Source organism: Magnolia sinica, chromosome 2 (genome assembly GCF_029962835.1).
Source record: "Magnolia sinica isolate HGM2019 chromosome 2, MsV1, whole genome shotgun sequence".
NCBI lineage: Eukaryota > Viridiplantae > Streptophyta > Magnoliopsida > Magnoliales > Magnoliaceae > Magnolia > Magnolia sinica.
The window spans coordinates 15,609,589-15,626,967 of NC_080574.1; the positions used below are offsets into that span (position 1 = coordinate 15,609,589).

The 17,379-nt window shown below is 42.6% G+C and overlaps 1 protein-coding gene across 1 annotated transcript; it reads left to right on the top strand.

The window, feature by feature from the left end:
- The first annotated feature begins 1,804 nt into the window (after positions 1-1,804).
- LOC131236406 (ferredoxin--nitrite reductase, chloroplastic) lies at positions 1,805-16,612 on the top strand. Its single transcript, XM_058233528.1, has 5 exons — positions 1,805-2,143; positions 2,317-2,476; positions 6,357-6,711; positions 14,675-14,963; positions 15,671-16,612. The coding sequence occupies exons 1-5, from the start codon at positions 1,949-1,951 to the stop codon at positions 16,424-16,426; spliced, it is 1,755 nt and encodes a 584-aa protein (XP_058089511.1). The 5' UTR covers positions 1,805-1,948; the 3' UTR covers positions 16,427-16,612.
- Positions 16,613-17,379: the final 767 nt, after the last annotated feature.

Sequence of the window (17,379 nt, forward strand, 5' to 3'; positions counted from 1 at the left end):
CAACATGGAATGGTGCATCCGACTAATGAGGTAGATGTTGGACGCACATCATGGTGGGGTCTCACGGTATATATATATCGGAATGAGTTTTAAACAGGTTAGGTTTAGGTTGGGCCTTAAAGTACCCATGCATGCCAATCGGGTATGGATCTTGGTGAGGTCGGGTCTTACAATACCCATACCATGCTATTCGGGTTTGGGGCTTGGTGGGTCTTGGTACTGGGCGGCATCATCTGTTTCGAGTTTGGACTATAAGCAATTGTTGTCTTAGATGTGTGTGGCTGAGGAAACCTCGTTCCATTGCTAGAAATGTCAATATGTTTTTAATAAATGAACTAAATCTATTAAAAGTTAAAACTAGCCGGACCCAACTCAAGACTCCACCTGATCCAAAATCTCACTAGATTTCTCAGCGGGTCCAAAAAAAAAAACACTAGATTTCTCAACTCAGAAAAGATGAGATCCAAAATTGCACTAGATTTCTCAACGGTTAATGAAAGGATCATGTACGTTAGCAACCCGACTGTTTAAAAATGCACAGAGAAGCGGATTGCGTGGTGTGCCACTCACCTCGGTGGTGTGTTGATATCACCAAGTTATATGGGCTCCACCATGATGCATGTATTATATCTACACCGTTCAGGCACTTGGCGAGATTGTTTTAGGGCTTGAGTCCAAAAATGGGAAAGATCAAAGCTCAAGTGCACCACTCCTCAAAAAGCAGTGGGGATTGAATGTCTACAGTTTTCAACTTGTTGGGGTCACGGGAGTTTTGGATCAATCTGATATTTGTTTTTTCATTTCATCTAAATCTACGTGACCTTATGAAAAGGTAAGAGAGCAAATGAAAGTAATGATGAGCCCTAAGAAGATTTCAACCGTGGGAATCATTGCCCTCACTGTTTGCTTTCCATGGCGTGGTTCACTGGAGATTTGGACCTCATTTTTGGGCTCATGGCCTAAAAAGGATATAGTAGGGCTCACGGAACTTGGTTACGTCAACACACCACTGAAGTCGGTGGTGTGTGACACACCACGCAATCCGCCACTTCCACTCTAAACATGGACACAAACAACCGTATGTTTTGACCCACATAACAAAGGCCTATTCGCAAAGTGTCGGGCGGTCCACCAACTGCACCGATCAGATGGAGTTGAATGTTCTAAACCCAGCACACGAACGCAAAAGTTCACTTGGAAAGCTCTCTTAAGTGGACACTGTGGGGCCCACCTTGATGTATAGGATTTATATCGATGCTGTCCATCCATTTTTTCAGCTCATTTTATGGCATGAACATGGAAAATGAAGCAGATCTAGATCTCAGGTGGGCCACACCACAGGAAACAATGGTGATTAGATGGCCACCATTAAAAACTCTGTAGGGCCCACAATAATGTTTATTTACCATCCAACCTTTTGATAAGGTCACACAGACCTAGATGAAGTGAAAGCACAAATATCAGCATGATTCAAAACTTTCGTGGCCCCAGAGAAGTTTTTAATGGCAAGCATTCATTAACACTGTTTCCAGTTATGTGGCCCACATGAGATTTGGATTTGCTTCGTTTTTAGGATCATGCCTTAAAATGATCATTCAAAACGAATGGACGGCATGGATATGAAATAAATACATCATGTGCCCCCCACAATCACAGATCCATCTAATCCACATACCCAGCTACGTGGGAGATTATTATCTGCGACGCGGATCCCAAAATGACGGGAAGGTTACATCAGTAATTGTTGCGAAAACTCGGGTCGTCTCGTTTCCTAGTTAATCCAACGGCCTTTTGCAACATCGAAGAGCCCCCGAAAGCTTTCTTCATTCCCATCCACAGACTCCTACAAAATGCATCGCCTTTCTCCTTCCATGTCCCTAACACCCGCTTCTTTCTTTCTAAGACCAGATTGCCCTCACGCACGCCTCATCATCCAACGGTCCGCGTCATGTCGTCTCTGCAACTCCTCCCACCTTCGCTGCCTGCCATCCGATCCAATCGGCGTCTCAGAGCCTCTCCGAGTCAAACAGCCGCACCATCTGCACCTCCCGACGCGTCCCGGCTCGAGCCGAGAGTCGAGGAGAGGGATGGGTACTGGGTCCTCAAGGAAGAATTCCGGCAAGGAATCAACCCTCAGGAAAAGGCAAGTTCTATCTCCTGCTTTTGCATTCCTAATTCACTGCGCCACCTCATATTGTGCTCCGCTCAGGCACTGCATCATGTCTAGTCGTTATGATCAGTGGAGGGCTATCAATTTAGGTGGTCTTGCTGGCTATACAAAAGCGTAACCTGTTTTGTCGCACGTGTGGCGCGCAGGTGAAGCTGGAGAAGGAGCCAATGAAGCTGGTGCTAGAGCGGGGAATTGATGAGCTGGCAGCGATCCCCTTCAAAGAGATCGAGAGTTCGAAACTCACCAAGGATGATATCGATGTCCGCCTCAAGTGGCTTGGCCTCTTCCACCGGCGGAAGCATCAATGTAAGGCATTTTTTTGTTTCTTATCACGCGCTCTGCATCTACGCACGTGGCACACGTGTAGCTCAAATTAACCCGTCCAAATCATGGTCCCCAATCTCAGATTGGTTTGACTTATCTAACCTCAGATTAATTGGATCTCGGTTTTGCCCATTGGTTCCTGCTCATGTTAACCGTCCACTATATGTCATCCAATCGACCGGTTACGATGGATGGATTGATGTAGCTTTTGGGTTATCATCCATCTAAGATAGGTCCCACGATTTGGATGGTTTATTTGAGTTACATCCATACTACGTGGACAACTGTGAAGTGAATGTGTATGAATCATCACCGTCATCAGAGTATCAAAGTTCTTCCCATGCAATATTTTATGCACTGATGCAGATTATTTAATTACAATTATTCCGGGAACGCCATGGGATGCATTTGCTTAGGGTGTGATTGGCTGCATCGGATTAGATGAAATCGCAAAATTAGACTAATTGATTATGAAACATCAAGATATTATGTGCAACCAAACACACCCCAGCTGTTTTTGAACATCCTATCTTGAATTGCAAACGAGAAACTTAGAAATTCCGGCAAAGCGATGGGATGATATGCAGGCGCTTAGAAATTGCATACGTGGTATATAAGTAATTCAACTTAAACTGTTCAAATTACGGGTCCTAATTTAGATGCATTATGATTAGAAATTACTTTTGTTTGGTGACTTGCCTATTCGATTGGGGGACATTTATTAGACAATTAAAAAACAAATATCATCCAATGGATATATTTCAATAAGTGCATTGAAAGATTCGAATTGGTCAGCCAAGCACATTTTGGGAATGGGTTAGGTGCGGCCCGGCCTCACCCAACATGTTCCGTCCTGACCCTAGGGCCCACCTTGATGTATGTATTGTATATCTATGCCGCTCATCTGTTTTGCCAGCTCATTTTAGGGCATGGTCCAAAACATCATGCAGATCTAAATCTCAGGTGAACCACAACAAATGAAACTGTAATGTTTGAATGCCCACCATTGAACACTTCCTCAGGTCCACCGTAATGTTTATGCGCCATCCAACCTATTGATAAGGTAACACATGTTAGATGAAAGAAAAAAAAAACAAATATCAGCCTTATGAAAAAAAAACTTTTGTAGTCCATATGAAATTTAGACCTGTTTATTTTTAGACTCACGCATTAGAATGAGTTAAAAAATAAATAGATAAGGTAGATATAAAATACATGCATCAAGGTGGGTCTTGCAGTCAGCGCTGCATTGTGTTGGGTGAGTTCGGGGCTGCACCTAATCCGCTCCCACACATTTGGGACGTGACTCAACCCAAGGTTTGAGTTTAACATGTTAGATAATTCCATTTGAATTAAATGTATGTTACATATATAGTGTAGAATATACCATGGATTTGAAGACAAAAAGGCTAAAATACTCTCATTTATTTTCCTGTTTTATTTGAAAATTCTACAAAAAAGAAAAAAGTGACTAATTAATATAGAATTGACACTGTAGTACATATTTTTTTAAAAAGTATTCAAAAAGCTACTTCCACTGCTTTGGTTGCATTTCTTTAGCACTTGGTTTCTTGACATCAGATCAAATGAGTTGGTTGCTTGGGTGGACTCTAACATAAACATTATGTAATATCCACTTCAATCATGAGGTGTGTCAACTCATGCTAAGCCAAGGGCTCGAAAATAACCTCCTTCGTCATTCCAATGGACCACATGCTTGGAAATAGTGTGTAGGGAATGATGACCCTCTAAATTATTTCTTTTGGTATGGGCCACTTGAATCATGGATGGGCCTGATTGTTAAGGCATAGGCTTAAATTTTGGTGTAAAATCTAATGGCTGGAGTGAATTTTATATCATGATGGACCCTGTAAAAATAAGGGTGGATGTTTCTCTCTCAATTAATTTCCTTCTGATTTTTATTCCATGGTCTAATGAGGACTGTGCGTCTAATGGTTGGAGTGGATTTTACATACGCATTACTCAAGTTGACTATAAGATATGAGGAAGCAGCGGTGACACTGACACCAACTGTCGAAACTACTGTAATGTTTTTTTTTTTATCATCCGACCTGTTCATAAGGTTATAGAGACCTGGATGAAGGTATAACACAAATATTAGCTTGATCCAAAACTTCCGCAGCCCTTAAGAAGTTTTTAATGGGGAGTATTCAATTCCCACTGTGTGGTTTACTTGAGCCTTGGATTCGCCTCATTTTTGAGATCATATAATAAAATAATCTGAAAAGATGAATGAACAGCATGGATAAAACCCATACATCATGGTGGGCCCCAAATAGCCCCCTGCCTGGATAATGGCAGGTGAATTGCGTCCAACCGGATCTGTGTGGGGCCCACTATGACGTATCTATTTATTCACATTGTCTATCCCTTTTCTCATATCATATTATGGTATAAGCCCAAACATGAGGAGAACGCCCTAATGGACCACACCAGCGATTACTCTTGCATTTAATGCTTTGCGCATTTAATGCAACCAAACTTACTGTTTGGTGTGGTCCACTAGGTGTTCAATCAATCTCATTTTTGAGCTCATATCTTAATATAATCTTAGAGAAGGTATGACCGGTGTGGATAAACAGATACATCAATGTTAGCTGATTAATGATGTATTTTTCAAAACCTTTGGGGAAGAGGTACCGGAATATAAATTATATAGTTTTTCTTGCAGTAAAATTTTCCCTTTATCATCTTTAAAAAATTGTGGAGTCAAGCATTTAGAGGTTAGGGAGTGTCCGTATAAAATATACCCCAACAAACAGGTGCACTCCACCGTGGATTAATTGGGTGGTGTATGTTGTTTTTTGTGGCCTGACCAACGTGACGATTGAATCCACCTTACCCTATGAAAAATAAAAATAAAAAATCTATCTAATAGTCATTCTCCGGCGCATCTGGTGGACGGGTTATACGTCATAAGAAAACCACGTGGTAATGCTGTACTCTACTTTTGAAAAAGAAAAAACGAAAATGTTGGAGGGCATTTATGTCATTTCATCCCAAAAAGTAGTAACCATCTCAATATAATGAATTTATAATAACTATAAATATTCTTATTTGATTAATAAAAGCTCTGAGGTTGCGTGGTCCACTTGTCAACATGTTAGGGAAAGATTGTGTAGCGAGGAGCTCACGACTCTTTAGCGTGGTGTGGATTCTCTATGGGACCCACCATGATGTCTGCGTTTCATCCACATGGTTCATCCGTTTTCCAGCTCATTTTAGGCATGAATGAAAATTGAAGCATATCGAAAGCCCAAGTGTAAAAGGATGATATTTGTTCCTACAGTTTATCTGAGTGGTAATAATTCTTTAAAGACTTTGGATGACATAAATATTATGGTCAGCTCAGGGACAGTTTCAACGGTGGACATTGTTGTTCTTTCCGTTTTATTGGCGTGGCCCACCTGAGTTTTAGATGTGCCTGATTTTAGAATCCTATACTTATTTCATATTGTCTTATACTCGGGTTGAATTTCTCGAAAGCTCTGCATTGTTTTTCTGAGCTTCTTCAGTACTATTTTATATTAAAAAATAAAAATAAAATATGATTAGTGTTGAGTTGTGGGGAGTTGTCTATGAGTTTTGCTGAGTTCGTCAAGTCGAGTCGAGTTTTTCCTGAGTTTTGACCAGATCAAAAGGTTTTTCTGAGTTTGGTGAAATCTGGCCGAGTTGAGTTGACTCAGGCGAGTCAAGTAGAGTTTTTCAACTTGGATTAAATCACCAACATGATATCAGAGTGATATGGACCGTTACATCCATGAGCGGCGGGTCCCAATGGAGCCTGTGGGTATTTGACAAAGTTCATCATTTGAAATGTGCTTTTCTTTAATACTGGTAGATGGGCGATTCATGATGAGATTGAAACTGCCAAATGGGGTGACGACAAGCGAGCAGACCCGTTACCTGGGGATTGTGGTGCTGAGTTACGGAGAACATGGTTGTGCCGATGTGACGACCCGACAAAACTGGCAAATTCGCGGTGTGGAGCTGCCTCACGTGCCAGAGATACTGGATGGACTCGACCGAGTCGGGCTGACCAGCCTACAGAGTGGCATGGACAACGTGCGGAACCCAGTGGGAAATCCACTGGCAGGGATCGACCCACACGAGATCGTGGACACAAGGCCCTACACCAATCTCTTGTCCCAGTTCATCACTGCCAATGGCCGTGGCAATACTGACTTCACCAATTTGTGAGTTGCTCTTTTCATGTGTGCATTCTCTCTTTTTCCCTTTTCTGTGTTGTTGATCTATTCTTAAGGTGTCTATTGGATGTACCATGGCCCAAAAATATCCTGTGGGCCGTTGCCCTTGCAGTTATTGCTGACCATAGAGGAAGGGGGATATGGGTTGGACGGCTAGGATGGCTTTTTGGGCCTACGGCCAATCCCTTGGACCTTCTGGATCATCCAAGGAGATGGGCATGCGCCACAAAAATCGAGTTTCAACTTACAAAGAGCTGTACTCAACTCTTATTCTTGCGTCCCAGTCCTCACCGGGGACACGAATTTCATGCAAAACTCAGTTGCAGAAAGCCCATGCAACAACCCAACAAGATGTCTCCATGACATCCACTCTGCCCATGAGTTGTGCTAGCTTATGTTAGGACGTGGGCCTAAAAGTCAGGCAGTTCTAAAACTTGGGCCTGTTTGAATGGTGGGAAAAGAAAAGCAAAGAAAATTATAGTGATTCTCTATTTATATTTTATCTAGATTTTCTATGAGAGTAGATCCCAATGTATTTCATTTTGAGAATTTTATTTGGATGACAAGTGAAAATTTACATAGAGCTCTCACAAAAGCCGTATTGTATTTGGCGAGTGAGAATTTAATTATGGTGTTTGAATAATGATTGTATTTTGAAATTTAATATTTCCTTTGCAATCTAAATATAATGAAATATCTTACCGTAAGGGTAGTAATCCATTTTCTTTTCCCAAGTGGAAGACATCAAAAGAAAAATTGGAAAGGGAATGCCTACCACTAAACCCTTCTTGAGCCCAATGAAGTTATGATTTAAGCAAATACTTGGGATTTCACTTCATTCGAATATAAATATCATTGTAGGCCGCAAGAAAGTTTTGATAGTGGGAGTTAGAGGTGGGCATCGAGTCGAGTCGGACCAAGTTAGGGCTGACCTGACCCGACCCAGTTTTGAAATAAAGCTGACCCGAACTCGACCCAACTTGGTACCGAGTCTAGTATGCCTAACCCGATATGAGTCTGGGTCTAGCCTAGACTAACCCAGACTGAGTCTGACCCAGTCACAGATATTGAGTCAGGTCGAGTGCAGCGGGTATCCCTGGGCTGAAATCATACCTCAAAACCTAGGTGCACCTACCATAATTGCAGCCTCTCCATCAGCTACACGACATCTCATATCTAATTTTATTTTATTTTTATGTTCGAGTCAAGTTTCAGATCTAGTTACGTCAATCCCGAGTAGGATTTAGAGTCAAGTTGAGTTGAGTTATTGGGTAACCCAACTCGACTCAGTTTGATTTCAGATTGTACGAAGTCTACTCGTTCATATCGACTCACCCACTTGGTTCAAGTCGAGTCGAGTTTGAACAAATCGGACAAGTTGAGTTTGCTGAGTCGAGTCGTCCCGTGCCCAGTTCTAGTGGGAGTCTGACGCAGGGATGAACGTGATGAGGATAACTACTCCGAATCCACGGAGCTTCTCTGTACTCCTCACAGAGACTTCTCGAATCCACGAGGAAAGAAAGCAGAAAATAGAAATAAATTCTAATAAATTTGAAATTGATTAATTGATGAATAAAAACGAGTTCACAACCCTTTAAATAGGGGTACCAAGCAATGGGAAAGAAATTAGAATCAAACTACAACTCAAACTCTTAGAATCCGCGACTTACTATAAATAGTAAACTTACTATTTATAGACGGTCGTGATGTCTACTAGTGCGCAAGGTTTTCGGCCAAAAATAGTAAGTGTCCTATTTGGCTTCACCAAACCATTCTCCTAATTATTCTAAGCTCTTTTCACGTTGGGCGCAACTCCTAAAGTCCGACGGATGAAGAGTTATAATCAAACTAAAACTTACTATTTATAGTAAAAATAAAATTAAAACGGGGAAACGACCATCGATCCAGGGGTTTTTCGCAATTTCGGACTGCGCAACCCGGCATAGCAGGGTTGGTCGGCTTCAGTAGCTCGTTCTACCCCAAAATCATATATTTTACATCAGATAACTCATTCTGGATTGCAAGATACCCCCGATTTAAGGTTCGATGGTTTGGATCACTTCTGTCGTCGACCAGGCCTTTTCTGATCCATCTTGGCCATGTAACTGTCCGCGACCCGCTCTACATCAGTCTCCTCCACTTCAAAAGAACTCCTCCTCGAGTTCTCGTCATGCTCTGGTTCATGATACTTGGCTAGGTCCGTGACATTGAAAGTCCGTGAGATTGCCATGTCATCTGGGAGATCAACAACATCAGCATTGTCATTGATCTTTCGGATGATTGGTACCGGTCCAATCTTCTTATTTTTCAACTTGTTGTACATCCCGGTCGGAAATATCTCTTTGCGCAAATGGACCATAACGCGGTCGCCTACCTCGAATACTTTTTGTCGCTGATGCTTGTCTGCTTGTTCCTTGTACTTCTCGTTCGAGGCATGTAGCTTGGTCTGCACTTCTGCATGGATGCCCATGATCTTGTCTGCTATATGTTCTGCTGCAATGCTCGTGCCTGGGCGCTCGTCCGTAAATAATCTGGAACGATGATCTCCCTGTCGAGCGGTTCACCATATTGTTGAATGCAAACTCTGTATGAGACAAGGCCAAATCCCACTGCTTCGGTTTTTCTCCTTAAATACAGCGAAGGAGGTTTCCCAACGTGCGATTCACAACTTCGGTCTGCCCATCAGTCTGTGGGTGGTAAGCACTACTGAATTGAAGTCGTGTATCGAATCGATTCCATAAAGTCCGCCAAAAGTGGCTAATGAACTTCGTGTCACGATCGGAAGTAATGGTTTTGGAGACCCCATGTAGCCGAACGACCTCCCTGAAAAATAAATTCGTCAAGTGTGTTGCATCGAGAGTTTTCTTGCATGGGATAAAGTGCGCCATCTTTGAGAAACGATCTACCACCACGAACACGAATCCATGCCGCGTTGTGTTCGTGGGGGACCAAGCACGAAGTCCATTGATAAATCCTCCCAAGGATCGTTAGGCACAGGTAACGGGGTGTAGAGGCCCGTATTCTGAGATTGCCCTTAGAGGTCTGACAAACATGACAACGTTGTACGGCTTTTCCCACACCGCGTACTAACTATGGCCAGTAATACTGCTCTTCCACAAGAGCTCGCATCTTGTCTCGCCCCAGGTGTCCACCAAGGCCACCTCCATGTAGCTCCTGAATAATCAGCTCCCTTAGAGAACTTTGGGGGATGCACAATCGATTCCATTTGAAGATAAAATCGTCCTGTATATGAAGGTCACTGGGGTGACCTTCTTGACACTTCATCCAAGAATCTTTGAAGTCCTCATCCTCGGCATACAGCTCCTTGAGACAGTCGAAGCCGACTACCTCGTTGCTCATTGTAACTAGTAGTGATGCACGACGGCTAAGTGCATCAGCCACCTTGTTCTGCTGCCCTGACTTGTGCTTCAGAACGAACGTGAATTCCTGTAAAAACGCAACCCATCTAGCATGCACACAATTCATGTTAGTTTGACTATTAATAAACTTTAATGCTTGATGGTCAGTGTACAAAACAAACTCTCTTTGAATCAGATAATGTCGCCAATGTCGCAGCGCCTGAACAACTGTGTACAACTCAAGCTCATAAGTCGACCACTTCTTTCGGACTTCGCTGAGTTTCTCGCTGTAAAGGCTACCGGCTTGCCTTTCTGTGATAGTACTCCTCCAATTCAGACATATGAAGCGTCACACTCAACCTCAACTAATTTGTCGAAATTAGGAAGCACCAAGATCGGTGTTGTAGACAAACGATGCTTGATCTCATGAAAGCTCTTATCAGCTTTATTGGTCCACTAGAACAGTCCTTTTTTCATGCAATCTGTTATAGGCACGACTATGGTGCTAAAATCTCGCACAAATCGACGATAGAAAGTCGCCAACCCATGAAAACTCCTCACCTCATGAATGTTTGTCGGGATCGGCCATTCCCTAATAGCTCGCACCTTTTTATCGTTCACACGAATGCCTGTTGACGTTACAACAAATCCTATAAACAATAGACTGTCAGTTAAAAACTACACTTCTTCAAGTTGAGGTACAACTTGTTAAGTTGTAGGACCTGTAGCACCGGCCTGAGATGTTTCTTGTGCTCCGCCTCATCCTGGCTATATATCAATATGTAATCAAAATATACTACCACAAATCGGCTAATGAACGGTTTTAGAACTTGATTCATCAAACGCATAAAAGTACTTGGTGCGTTCGATAGGCCGAAGGGCGACCAGCCACTCATACAACCCTTCCTTGGTCTTGAATGCCATTTTCCACTCATCACCGGCTCGAATACGAATCTGATGGTACCCGCTCCTTAGATCTAGTTTAGAGAACACCTTGGCCCCTTCTAACATATCGAACATGTCGTCCAACCGTGGTATTGGGAACCGATATTTGATGGTAATTTTGTTGATTGCTCGGCTGTCGACACACATGCGTTAGCTTCCATCTTTTTTTGGCGTTAATAATGCTGGTACGGCACATGGGCTCATGCTCTCTCTCAAGAGACCCTTACGGATCAATTCCTCCACTTGCCCCTGAAGTATCTCACACTCCTTCGGACTCATCCGATAATGAGGGCGATTGAGCAGGCTAGCTCCAGGGACGAGGTCTATGTGATGTTGGATGTCCCTCATGGGGGCAATCCATCAGGTAAATCCTCAGGTCAGACTTCTTTGAATTCGTTTAGCAATAGTCTTAAACTTGGAGGGATATTTGAGGGTTCCTCTTTCTTGCCCTTCACCACTACAGCGTATACCTCGCCGGTTTCCTTGGATTCTTCCATAAAATTCCGAATGGTCAAGAGGGAACTCCCCTTCACTTTAGAGGCTTCAGGGTGGTTCTCTAGTGCCATAGGGGCAAGGATTATTTTTCGACTATCCTTGATAAATACGTAAACATTATCTCGTCCTCGATGGGTCGCATCACGATCCGACTGCCAGGGTCGACCGAGTAACATATGACAAGCTTCCATATCGACCACGTTACAAAGTATTTGATCTTTATAATTTTTGCCAATTGAAAACGAGATAGTGCATTGTTCAGTTACCTTGATCTCATTCACCTTTTTTATCCAGCCAATTGAGTACGAGGAAGGATGTTTCATCGTTGGTAGCAGTAACTTGTCCACCATCACTCTTGAGACGATGTTCTCGCTACTACCATTATCTATGATCACATCACAGACCTTTCCATTGACGGTGCACCGAGTACGAAATATATTGTGTCGTTGTGGATGTAATTCCTTTCGTGGGGCATACAACAATCGCCTCACAACTAGAAATTCACCACGATCCTCGCCCGTCATTTCATCACCACCTGCTATTTCTTCAGTGATTTGTTCATGTTCATCAAAGCGATGGTCTTCTTCTGCGGCCTCATCTTCAGTGCCCCCTTCGTTTATAGTCAAGTGTGCTGCGGAACGTTGAGGACAAGTGTTTGATAAGTGGTCTGGTTGGCCACAGCGGTAACAATTGTTTGACCTTGGCCGAGCATAAGGATTTGGAATCCTACTCGGACTCGCTGTTATAGGTGCTGCATGTTGAGGCCTGGATGAGCCGCTCTCCGTATCATGGTTTACGGTTGTAGGAAGTTGAGGTACTGGGTCTTTTCCTCGTGGCAGCACTGGATCCTGCGTGGGACCCGTCATGGGGGGTCGAGTTGAAGGATATGGACGAGCAGGAGCTCTTGCAAGTTGTGTTTCTGCCCTACCCGCCAATTGAACTGCTTCATCCACAGTCCCGACTGGGTACATCTGAACTCGGTCTTTGGGTCGCAACCCACGTATAAATCGTGCCACCTTCTGTACTCAGATTCTAATAGATCGTTTCGTGTAGCCAACCGTTGAATTAATAGGAATAAAAAAAGTTTTATTTTCTTGCCTGCATTTTGATATTGCTGGAATAATATCTGCTCATAATCACTGGGGAGAAATCGAGATTGAAGAAGACATCTCATCCGTGGCCATGATGAGATGGGCGCCTTGTTTTGGCGAGCTCGTGAGAGTTGTAATTGTTCCCACCATGCAGAAGCACCAGATTTTAATTTAAACGCTACCAATTTTACCATTTTATGATCTGACACGTCCATGTAATCAAAATATCTCTCTACTTCGGCTAGCCAATCGAGAAAATCTTCTATACGTAATAAACCGTTAAAACTAGGAAGTTCAGCCTTACCTCGATAGTCTCTTTCAGCACGATCTAGATGATCACCTCCATGGATTGGTCGTCGGGCAAAACCTTCATTAAGGTCCTCGTCGCTAAAACTTAAATCATCTGGTGTATCCCTACGGTTTGCCACTGGTAGTGCTCTACGAAAATCAGGGTTATGTCTAACGGCAACCATGGGTGGTGGAGCCACCACCATTGGTGGAGCACCGCCTAGGGCTCGAGGCGGAAGTAGCGCATCCGCAAGATGGTTGAGAGTTGCCTGCAACCCTTGCATGGTCAACTGACTCTCCCGGTGGAAAGCTTCCATTTTTTTCGAAAGATAATGAATCCCTGGATCACCGTCCACAGGATTTTAATTCATACATTCGTTGTCTGCCATCGACCCGAGGGGAATCCTCGCTTTGATACCAATTGACGCAGGGATGAACGTGATGAGGATAACTACTCCGAATCCACATAGCTTCTCTGGACTTCTCACAGAGACTTCTCGAATCCACGAGGAAAGAAAGCAAAAAATAGAAATAAATTCTAATAAATTTGAAATTGATTAATTGATGAATAAAAATGAGTTCACAACCCTTTAAATAGGTGTACCAAGCAATGGGAAAGAAATTAGAATCAAACTACAACTCAAACTCTTAGAATCCGCGACTTACTATAAATAGTAAACTTACTATTTATAGACGGTCGTGATGTCTACTAGTGCGCAAGGTTTTCGGCCAAAAATAATAAGTGTCCAATTTGGCTTCACCAAACCGTTCTCCTAATTATTCTAAGCTCTTTTCACGTTGGGCGCAACTCCTAAAGCCCAACGGATGAAGAGTTATAATCAAACTAAAACTTACTATTTATAGTAAAAACGAAATTAAAACGGGGAAACGACCATCGATCCAGGGGTTTTTCGCAATTCCGGGCTGCGCAACCGGGCGTAGCGGGGTTGGTTGGCTTCAGTAGCTCGTTCTACCCCAAAATTATATATTTTACGTCAGATAACTCATTCCGGATTGCAAGATACGCCCGATTTAAGGTTCGATGGTCTGGAGCACTTCTGTCGTCGACTGAGCCTTTTCTGATCCATCTTGGCCATATAACTGTCCGCGACCCGCTCTACATCAGACTCCCATCCAATTTATTTTACAATAGCTAAGTGATGGCCGTGTTATAACAGTTACCGTTTTGTGTTACGAGGTTTTAACGGTCAATATTGTGAAAATGACTTATAATGGCCGTTACAGAGCTGAAATGCATTTTTCAAAAAAATTATAATGGCTGTTGCAACCAATCTCGTAACAGCGGCGGCCATTACAACTACTGTTACCTAACATTACCTGCTTGAATTTTGGATCTGCCTGATTTTTAGGTTTACTTCCTAACATACTGGCACAACTAATGGATCGAGTGGATGTCAAGCAGGGATATCCCGGTGGGCCCATAGGCTTTTTGTTGCATGGGTTCTTGCATTCATCTACTGGGCAGACTGGTCACAGGAGTGCTCCATTAATGTGATCCATGATATTGTCCTAATTTTTATCCAACAACTGGAATTTTCAGTGTGGCTAACACAAGTGATCATAGGACCGAGATTTTGTGTCCAATGCCGGATCTTGGCATGCATCAGAGGTTTAGAACACAGTAAATGGATCTGCATTTATCACAAAACATGAACATATGAGATAGAATATTCAAAACTTATATCTGGCAATTGTTCATATAGAAACTGAAATGTATCTGAATTGGTATGTGTTTTGTTCACATGTGAGCAGGCCAAGGAAATGGAATGTGTGTGTAGTGGGCTCCCATGATCTGTTCGAGCACCCCCACATCAATGATCTCGCCTACATGCCAGCAATGAAGAATGGGCGGTTCGGATTCAATTTATTGGTGGGCGGGTTCTTTAGTCCCAAACGATGTGCAGAGGCAGTGCCTCTTGATGTGTGGGTCCCTGGAGAAGACGTGGTCCCTGTCTGCAAAGCAGTGCTGGAGGCGTACCGTGATCTGGGCACCAGAGGAAACCGGCAGAAGACGCGAATGATGTGGCTCATCGACGAACTCGTAAGCGTCATTCATTCTTCTCCTTTTCACTGAGAAAAATGCATGTTGTGTGAAAAAGGAATAGCCCAATGGATGTATATACACCGATAAAATGGTGTATACACACTTAATTGCAGTCTCTAAGAGGTTGTTTGGATGGTGGTAAATGAGTTAAGTAGCAAATCATTTACTACTTGTATTTCAATGTTCTAATTTACTTGTAAATGATTTACTAGCAAAGCCTCCCTCTCATTTACTAGTAAAAAGGTGAGTTTTCATTTACTAGTAAATGAGGAGATGGCAACAACTCTATTTTTATTATTTATTTATTTATTATTATTTTTTTTTTAATGAAAGCCTATAAAGCAGATTTCATTTACCATTTACAGGCTATCCAAACACTGTAAATGATTTACTAGTAAATTATTTACAACTTAAAGCTAAACAGACAGGCTATAAATCATTTACCGCCTTTAAGTGATTTACTGTAAATTATTTACAACGTAAAGCATTTACCACCATCCAAGCGACCCTAAGATACAATGGTTTTGTTACTTGTGTGTTATATATTCACCTTAAATGGTGCATATGCTTTGCACTAGGCCGTCGTTTGATGGTTCACCCCATTCAAAATTTCTATTCTAATGGGCCTTTCTGGCCCGGCCAATTGATATCCTTACTACGATTATATGGAATGTGTTAGCTCACTTGTGTTGGTGAAAATGTAGGGGATAGAAGGATTCAGATCCGAGGTAGTGAAGAGGATGCCGGGGCAAGAACTGGAAAGATCGAGTGAAGATATGGTACAAAAGCAATGGGAGAGGAGAGACTACCTTGGCGTCCATCCACAAAAACAAGCAGGCCTAAGCTTTGTGGGCATCCATGTGCCGGTAGGCCGAGTCCAGGCTCAGGACATGATCGAACTGGCCCGTCTAGCAGATGAGTATGGTTCAGGTGAGCTACGGCTCACCGTTGAACAAAACATCATAATTCCAAATGTTAAGAACTCTCAATTGGAAGCCTTGCTCAGGGAGCCACTCTTAAAGGAGCGGTTTTCTCCTGAGCCAGCTATTCTGATGAAAGGGCTGGTTGCTTGCACGGGCAACCAATTCTGTGGGCAGGCCATAATCGAGACAAAGGCAAGGGCATTGCAGGTTACAGAAGAAGTACAGAAGAGAGTGGCATTGGAACATCCGGTTAGGATGCACTGGACAGGCTGCCCAAACACCTGCGGTCAGGTCCAAGTGGCTGATATAGGGTTCATGGGGTGCATGACCAGGGACAAGAATGGGAAGGTATGTGAGGGGGTGGATGTATACTTGGGTGGGAGAATTGGAAGTGATTCTCATCTGGGAGATTTGTTTAAGAAGGGTGTGCCATGTAACGATCTGGTACCATTGGTGGTTGACATTTTGATAGAGCAATTTGGAGCTGTGCCTAGAGAGATGGAAGAAGAAGATGGAGAACATGAGGGAGGAAATTAGTAGATTTTATGTCCTTTCCTCTTCTTTCTTTCTTTCTTTGGATAGGATTATGTTAAAAGCATGGGATTTTGGGGGAGGACCCATGTCTCTTTTTGGGCCCATGAGCCACCCAAACTGGTCTACTGAGAATGCAATTGCAATATATGTAACTTGGAGCCTATGTAATAAGAGAACTGATTCAAGAGCGCTGGTTAGTAATTGCATGATATCCATTATGGAAAAAGATAAGAAAATAGAACACTTTTTTACACAATGGGATGTCAGATAATGTTAGGATGGCAAATATGGTTATGTTTCTACCTTCTTATTATTCTTTTCCATAGTCGATTTCTCTTGTAGAACAAAATAACTGACTAATGTCTTACAAATATAAGATTTTAAATTGTATCTCATAATCTAGCTTAAAGTGTGAGTATCCCTTAGCCATCTTGAGTGGATGGAAACTTAATTACTTGACCTCTTTAGGTCCTATAAAATTTGGGTCCTTAAGAAACCAAATAGCTTTAAAAATGGTACACCTTTGACATAACATGGAATTTTTACTAAAGAGGCTTTGCTAATTAGTGTATTTTTGCAAACCTATTACTAAATTTTCTAACATATAAACACGAGGACATGCACGATACATTCTGGTTTCAATCCATGGGATAATGGTTAGGGTTCATGGTATGGGTCTGGAATTTAACAACGTGATACATGTGTGAGATTTGTGGGCATGGTATAATCGATTTGCAGTCGTGCTGGAACTAATTTGCAGTCCGATTCAAATCAAACGCCATTGACTCCTGGTGTCAAGATAGAACGGTGTTTGGTTGAATGATTGGAAAACCAACCATCTATTCTACCAATTGTCGAGTGTGCTAACAAGGTGATTTGCGAAGGTTAGGGTTCTTTCTTCAACAAGTTCTTTTTTACCTTGAAAATTAGGAAGTTTTAAAAGTGCAAAATTTGTA